Source organism: Zingiber officinale, unplaced genomic scaffold, assembly GCF_018446385.1.
Source record: "Zingiber officinale cultivar Zhangliang unplaced genomic scaffold, Zo_v1.1 ctg175, whole genome shotgun sequence".
NCBI lineage: Eukaryota > Viridiplantae > Streptophyta > Magnoliopsida > Zingiberales > Zingiberaceae > Zingiber > Zingiber officinale.
Genome location: NW_024589865.1, coordinates 43345 through 52207, shown reverse-complemented (window position 1 = coordinate 52207; position 8863 = coordinate 43345). Strand labels below are relative to the sequence as shown.

Genomic DNA, 8863 nt, shown 5'->3' with positions numbered 1-8863 from the left:
CTAATCAGGCACATTTATTGCTCGTATCGATATTAAATACATCACTAGATGTATCTGTTAGAGTGTATACTAAAAGCCTAGCTTTTGGTATAAACATTTATCTAGAAATAAGAATCACATTGGTCAAATGTCTACATTTATGATAAATGTAGTTGTTCAATTAATTTATATTGTAGATAACATGGTGTGTGGTGTCACACACAGATGATCATGTTATCAGTACCTTATAAATTATAAACAGTAGCTCACGACCATAATGGAAAGGAACAAACCATTGGAAGGTCGTAGTGTAATTAGGTATTAGTTTATCTTAACTATATAATTACACTAGTACACTTAGAGTGTATTGAGTAGGACCATTAGAGGTCGTTTCTTTTATACTGACTTTATAAAGAAACAAAGACCTCAGTTATTATGGAAGTGTGTGCTCTTAATCCTAATATAATAACAAGCACATATATTTGATATTTATTTCTTTAATTTATCAATGGGTGAGATTTAGTTCGATGAATCAATAAGCCCGATAAGTTGGGAAATGATATCACTTATGTGTGTGTTGTTGATTATAGAAGGAAACTGTGTCCTAGTGATCTAGGTTGAGAATGTCCCCAAGAGAAGCTCATAAGGATTGTCATGTTAAACCCTGCAGGTGGACTTAGTCCGACATGACAATGAAGTTGAGTGGTACTACTCTTGGAGCTAGATATTAATTAAGTGAGTTGTCAGTAACTTACTTAATTAGTGGACATTTGATATCTTAAACACAGGGAGACTAACATACTCATAATAAGAAGGAGCCCAAAATGTAATTTGGGAATGGTGCGGTAGTTCAATAATAGTTCTCTAGTGGAATGAATTATTATTGATAAAATTAAGTTGTGTGTTCGGGGTGAACACGGGATGCTTAATTTTATCGGGAGACCAAAACCAATTCCTCCTCTCGGTCCCTATCGTAGCCTCTTATTTATAGAGTACTATACCCACCTATACCCACCTTCATACCCATGTTATAGGGGCCGGCCAAGCTAGCTTGTGGATCAAGCTAGGGTCGGCCAAACCATTGGTTCATGGGTGGCCAGCTTGAACCCAAGCTTAGGTGGCCGGCCCTATTTAATTTAAAAAGAATTTTAATTTTAAAATTTTCTTATGTGAAAGATATAATTTATTGAAGAGATTAAAAATTAAAATATCTCTTTTATAAGTCTCTACAAAAGATTAAAGAAAGAGATTAAATCTCTTTCCTTATTTGTAGATTGGAAAGGATATTTTATTTCTCTTCTTTATAAATTATTCACATGTTGAAAAATTAAAATTATAGAAATTTCTTTTTATAAACCAATCATAAAAGGGATTAAAATTATTGGAGAAATTTTTTATAAAATTTCTGGAGACAAATTAGGAAGTTTTAATTAATTAAAACTCTCCTTGTTTTGTTTTTTTTAAAGTGGTCGGCCATTGTTTTTAAAAGAAGAAAATTGTTTTAATTAAAATAATTTTTCTTTACATGGCAAAAGAATTAAGGAAATTTTTTAATTAAATTTCCTTATTTGCCGAGACCAAGGATTATAAAAGAGGGGGTAGAGGTGCCTTCATGGGAACGACTCTATTCTTTTTCTTCCTCTCTTTTCTTCCTAGGTGTGGCCGGCCCTTCCCTTTCTTTTCTTCTCCATCTTGTGGCCGAACCTCTTCATGCTCTTGGAGTTTTAATTGGTGGCCGGATTCTAGCTTGGAGAAGAAGGAGAGAAAGTTTGCATCCCTTGGAGCTTGATTGGTGGAAAAAGTTCTTCATCCTTTGGAAGTTTTTACTTGGCCAAAACTTGAAGGAAGAAGAAGAAGGTGCTAGGTGGTTCTCGTCTCGGAAGATCATTGCCCACACAATGTCCGAGATTAGAAGAGGAATACGGTAGAAGATCAAGAGGTTTTTCTACAAGGTATAACTAGTAATTTTTCTTTCCGCATCATGCTAGTTATTTATGGAAATAATACCAAATACAAGAGGCTTACGATTCTAGTATTTCGAATATGTTTTTCGAAGTTGTGTTCTTTTAATTTTCTTTTCCTTGTGATTTGATTGTTCTTTTTGGTTGACCTAAAGTTATTTTAGGAAATTAAATATTAGCTTTCCATAAAAGGTTTTGTCTAGTCGGTGGTGGTTGTTCCCATATCCAAGAAGGCCATGTGCCTCGCCACGTCAGTACTGGGACCCAATTATGGAAATTAATATTTAATGGAATTAATAACTTAGGTGATTTGGATCAAACGTGTTAAGGAGATCCAAGTCTAAACCTTAAAGAACAAATAGATTAAGTTTTGGATCAAACGTGTTAAGTTCCGCAGGCGATTCAAAATTTTAATTTAAAAGAACACATGGTAGCTAGGAAAAGGTTCAGACCTTTGTACAAAATTTTTGTACAGTGGAACCTCTAGGTTTTCCGAGTAGCAACCAACAGTATCTAATGCGTAGATGTCATTGTATAAAGTTCCAGTTCCATAAAGAACATTATTCAACGTTATATAACAATAATTGTTACTAAAAGTTAAATGGAAACCTTTTCTATTTAAGCATGAAATAGAAACAATGTTCTTTATTATTGTGGGAACAAAATAACAACTATCTAATTCTAAAACAAGTTCACTAGGAAACTGTAACAAGTATGTTCTGATGGCGACTGTAGCAACCTTTGCTCCATTCCCAACTCGCAGACTTGTTTCTCCCTTGACGAGTCTTCTGCTATTCCTTAGCCCCTATATTGTAAGGTAATAGGTTGCTAAACACGTGAACGCACAGCGGAAAAACCTTTACCCCAGAAGATCCATGCGAAGGGAAACAAAACTTTATACTAAGTTAGATCTAAAACATGATGAAGTATACCTTTGGTGCGTGCTCACAGACTCCCGATAGCTTGGATCACAGCACGATCTCGCGTTCGTGCCTCTACAGTATCCACACGAACAAGTGTTCATTTGTCTCACAAACTCACTAAGTGGAGATGCCTACCACCTAAGGTTGTGCTAGCAACCTTAGAAAGAGGATTCGGCCAAGAGGAGAAGAGAGGGAGGATATGATGAAGAAGTTGTGAAAAATGAGAATAAAAATGGCTTAAGTATTTTCATCCAATGAAAATACTTAATGATCATTAATTCCATTAATGAGCCTTAATGCTCATTCACTCTCCATTAAGGGCCACATTTGAAAACTCCTCATTTTTAAATCAATTTCAAAAATTGAATTTAATGAAATGATTCATTGAATTCAAAATTCAATGAATGCCTCCATTAAGTCTCACTTGAGTCTAACTCAATTCTAATCCACTTGAGTCTAACTCAAGTCTAATTCAATTGAGTCTTACTCAATTAATCCTCATACAATTCAAATTCAATGAATCACTATTTCATTAATTTGAATTGACTTCCTCTAGTCTAGTTTGAATTGGACTTAATCTAATAATTAGATTCAATTGAGTCTAACTCAATAAGTCCAATTCGGATTAGACTTAATCCAATTATTCATCATATGAATATATCTCCAATTCTACTTGTTCTTTGTGTGTGACCCAATATATTCTCGTAACGTTGGTAATGTATCCAAATCAACATTTAGATACATAAGCAATGAGTGACATCTAGCAAGGCATCATTGCTACCCAAGTGACGAGAAGGTCAAGATCCGACCTAACCTGTCCGTGGCTATTATCTTGTATGACTTGGTCCCTCTATCCTTGATATCTAGGTTGATCAATGAGGCATAGACCGTGTCATCCTCTTATCAACCTTTTGTGTTTCTTGATCTCTAAGTAGACACATTCAATCAAATAAGTTCAATATCTCATATTGACTCATTTGCACATGGTCATGCTTTCTTGTGTCCTACTAATCAAGGGGCCCACAGATATCACTTCCGTCATATGGAAGGGATAGATCCCATCTACATCACTCACATCCCTCCGCATAATTCATTGCATACCCAGTGATCGACTTTGTTGTCCACCTTGTTACAGGTGACGTTTGCCGATACCAAAGTACACAACTCCTTATGTAGGGAACCGTAGTGACTTCAGGTCCAAGGACTATTCATACCAATAGTCACATGAGAATGTTTATGACACTCATATAATGATCCATGAAACATTCTCATGGCGAGTCATTCAGTATATATTCTCTAATATATACCCATGTGTCAACCTGATATCTCATATCCATGACTTGTGAGATCAAGTCATCCGTTGACCTACATGCTAGTCTCAACGCATTAATATTGTCCTTGCATATTAATCCTCGACTAGGAATAGTTAAGAGTAGTGTTCTCTATAATATCTCACTATCAATTCAACCAATTGATATACTGTAGATAACAACCTACTACCCAAGGACATTATTATATTTATTCAATCGACATTGAACTGAAATAAATATAATAATCAACTTTGCCTTTTATTTATAATGAAATATGATACAATAATGTGCCCTTTACAATCATCTCATAATTGGTACTAGGGCTAATACTAACATACATGTCATTACATATATGTGAGCCACACATAGTATCTAATATCCAAGTGTCTGAGGAAATAGCATGACAATCAATAATGAAAATACCTAAAGAGGATGCGGCATCGGATGCCTTATTTTGCTTCATGGACTCAAGATAGATCTTGCAGTTTCTTCGCCGGTGTCCTATCTTGCCACAATGATGGCAGAGGCCCTTTTGTGTCGGTTCTACTGTTTTGGCCTTTGTGCTCTTCCCCTTAGCATAATGTTTTGGTATTCTCTTAGAAATTTTCTTGAAGGAGTCTACTAACATCACAATTTTCTGTTCACCTTTAACAGAAGACTCTACAGTCTTGAGCATATTAATCATCTCGGGAATGGTCAATTCCAAATTGTTCATCCGATAGTTCATCACAAATTGTAAATGACTTTTCGGTAAACTATGTAGAATTAAGTCAATTCTTAACTCATGATCCATTATAAAACTGAGTGATGCTAAACATTCTATGTAATCATTCATCTTTAGTACATATTGTACTGCGGATGAACCTTCCTGCATCTTTGAGCAAACGAACCTTTTGAAACTAGGTTGCTGATCAAATAGCTCATAAAGATGATAGATAATATCATAAGCATCTAAATAATAATATTGTTTCTGTAGTTCAGGTGTAAAATATCGAAAAAGGGTGAATAACCATTAGGGAATTTTCTGGAATTTTTAGAAATTTTTCGAGAATTTTTCAGAGCTCGTATAATGAGTTTACGGAGATAAATATTGGACCCCGGCAAAGCCTGTTTAGGCTACCCCATTTAAGCGAGGAAATGTTTGATTTTCCTCTTTATTTTCCTTTTCTTTTTCTTTTTCTTTGTCCTCGACACCATTCCTTGCGCCGAGCCTCCTCTCACGCCGATCCTTGCCCTAACCGCACCGACGGTTTTTTCTTCCCGCGTACAAAAGCCTCGACAGAAGGGAAGTCATGCATCTCTTCCTCTTCTCTCCCTATCTCTGCCCTAGCCGTCTCCACTGTCGTACGCCGCCGCCCCTCCTCTTCGATCTCTTCTGTGCTTCACCGACCACCCCAGCCGCCGATTTCCTCTTCGTTTCTTCGCGCCACCACCCGAAGCATACCTCGATGCCAACCGATCGTGACCATTTTCCCTCCACCTTAGCGTCAACAGATGGCTACCCCCTGTGCCCTAGCATCACTTCCGACCACCGCGGACCCACGACGGGTCGTTGGAGCCTGAGGTTGTGCCCTATCATCGATCTCCTTTTTCGATCGGTCCAACCCTAATCTTGCGCATAGCCCGATCTGGTCAGCACCGCCGGTTCCTCTTTACGTGTCTAGGTTCAGCGAGATTGGAGGAGTGCCGAAGCATACTGGCTGAGTTCTTCCCTTCGGCCACTCATCTACTTCCAGGACCAGTGCTAGGCCTCACATACAAAATTTACGAGAATATTTCAGTCTGAGCCTCTCGGATAGCTAGGTGTCGTCTCGTTGTCAAGGATCGATGAAGGTAGGTTGATTTAGTATTTGATGGTGGAGATCTTGATTCAACCTCAGATTAGGATGGTATGTGCTAACTGTTTCAGATTCCAGCAACGTCTCCTTTTCGACCAGCAACTTAGGGTTATCTGGTTTTCTGAACAGTAGCCTTACTCAGCTGCGGCCACCGTCTTACGGCTGTGGACTTCTCCGGTCGAGAGCCCTATTAGCTACCACGGATTTGGTGAGTATGTAGTATGAATAGGTTAAGCAATTAGGGTTTCCTAACCCTAATTGAGATTTCGTTTAGTTATGTAAATTGTAGTAGGAATATGATTTGAGTTTTATGGGGTAGTGTGATGTAGCGTTATAGCAAGACATGGATCCCTCCTCTGGACTTGCTTAGGGAGACGAGAGCATTGCGCTAGCCCACTTATGATTTGGGGTAGGAGGATAGGTGTACTCCGACAGCATCCCGTCTACTCGGTCACTCATCAGGAGCAGTGATGGCAGAGTGTACGGTTGTCACAACGCTACCTACTCGGTCTCACCATCATGTGTGAGACGACTGACTGGCAGTATGTGTGCCAGGACATGGCATTGGTATCATACACATTGATGCATTTATAGCTTATGTTTACTGCACTTATATGCTGCATATTTGGTGGATGCATATGTTTGACATGCATACAGGATTTCTATATCTCTCGGTCTATTATCCATACACCAGGTCCTGGTTAGTACAGTTTTTCTCTTATATATCTCAGTTTACATTTATCATTCCTATATCAGGAGACTGTACGCATAATTATTGCTATTGGTTATTTCTTACTATGCATGTCAGTAGTTACCCGCTGAGGAGTTGACTCATCCCGTTGTTATTACTATTTTCAGGTTGAGGCTGTCCGGAGAGTTCCAATCGCTAGCCCCCTTGCAGATCGCAAGGATGTGTGTTTCTATCTTTTGGTTTTCTTATTATACTATACTAGTCTATGTTTCAGACTTGTTCTGGATTTGGCACTTGGATCTTGTACGATCCCTTATTTGCCAATGGATTTTCTTTTTATATATATTTGGATATGTTCTGCTACATGCCTGCCTGGGCGGCATAAGAGGTGAGTTTCTTTTATTTGCATCATTGTGATTTGAGCTTTATGGGTGTAGTTGAGTAGAATTTTTGAGATGGTTTTCCTTATCGTTGCATTAGTTTAGTTTTACTATTAAACTGCGTGGGTCTTTACCTTATTTTTTATTGTTTTTGTTCCAGCCGTGTTGGCCGAGGTATATGTGGCCTTGAGGGCATTGTAGAAAGTTTTAGATTGTCACCCGTACAGGGGAGATGCTGTTGAAATTTCTTCTGGCAGGGTCTACCTGGGGCGTGATAATTTATTTGGTATTAGAGCGCAGTTATACGATCCTTTGTTTTCGTGTTTCGAATATTTGAGTTAACCTAATACCAATTTATTTGGTATCAGAGTCAAGTTTTGAATACTTGGTTTTCGTATTTTGGTTTTGCGTGTTAATCTGATACCAATATTTTTGGTATCAAAGCTTGATTTACAAGTCAAATTGGGTACTTTCATATTTGTACAGATTTCCGTTATGTTCATTTTCGGAATTCCATTTTGGATTTGTACGGATTTCTGTCAATTTTCTTGTACGGGATTCCGAGATCATAAAAGGGGGCTGGACAGCGACGGAACGTCTCCAGACAGCAAATAGGTATAAAGGTAATTTTATAATTTTTATACTTGTAGTAATATCTAAGTTATAACTTAACAGATATGAGGAGATCTACACGTGTAGCTGCGAGACGTGACACTAGACGGCCACGTAAAAGGATTTTGGAATCTCTAGCAATGCACTCGCCAGAGTTCCCTACTGGGATTGAGCCTATCGGTCAGGGACAGACTCAAGATATTGCGGGTGCGTCGGGCTCTCAAACTCCGATGGCTTCGTTGGAGGTACCCACCCATACCGTATACATGTACCACCTGTGGCAAAACCTGATACCTCCACCAGCAGAGCTTGCGGCGTACCCGACACCACCGCCACCTGGACCTATTGTGTACCTGGCACCCGCAGAACTCGCGGCACCAGCACCCCCAGTGCCTACAGTGTACCCAACACCCGCATCAGCGGTACAGGTTGCTCCATTTTCGGTACCACCACCTACCGTACCTCCAGCCGCGGCCACCCATATCGACACCGTAGTACCACCAGTGGTATATGCTTCAGCTTATGCAGCAGTACCGGGAGTACCTCCCCCGATCTATCTAGCAGTACTACCTGTACCACCAGCTCCGGGGATTCCGCCAGTTCTCACGATGATCCCTACCCACCTCACTAATATTGTCGCGGCATGAGCCCGGATCCCAGCATTGGCAGAGTCGATGAAGAGTCGATTCACACTCTTCCGAGGAGAGATTGATCCGAGTGTGGCCCAGTCCTGGATAGAGACCATGGAGCGGACCTTCTTCTACATGGCTTGCTCCGAGTGGGAGAAAGCAGAGTTGGCTGCTTTTCATTTATGGGATGAGGTCGACACCTGGTGGGTTTCACAGCGTTCCATCATAGGCTAGCAGACATCACCTGGGCTAGATTTAGAGAGGCTTTTGAGAGCCGCTATTTCCCACGGGCATATCAGATGACTCGCCGACAGGATTTTCTGAGTCTGCTACATAACAACCACTCGGTGACAGAGTACAATGCTGAGTTTAATTGGTTGGCCAGATTTTGTCCAGAACTAGTTGCTGAGGGCAGTTCCCGTATACAGCAGTTTATTCAGGGACTGGATGGACATCTGCAAGTAAAGCTTACCGATTTTGGCAACTCATCTTACATAGAGACACTGGACAGAGCCCTGATGATAGAGTTAACTCACCAGA

The 8863-nt window shown here is 39.7% G+C and overlaps 1 protein-coding gene across 1 annotated transcript; it reads left to right on the top strand.

Annotated features, from left to right (window-relative positions):
• Positions 1-7834: 7834 nt before the first annotated feature.
• On the top strand, positions 7835-8341 carry LOC122036569 (protein TRACHEARY ELEMENT DIFFERENTIATION-RELATED 7A-like). The gene has a single exon (XM_042595927.1). The coding sequence runs from the start codon at positions 7835-7837 to the stop codon at positions 8339-8341; it is 507 nt and encodes a 168-aa protein (XP_042451861.1).
• Positions 8342-8863: the final 522 nt, after the last annotated feature.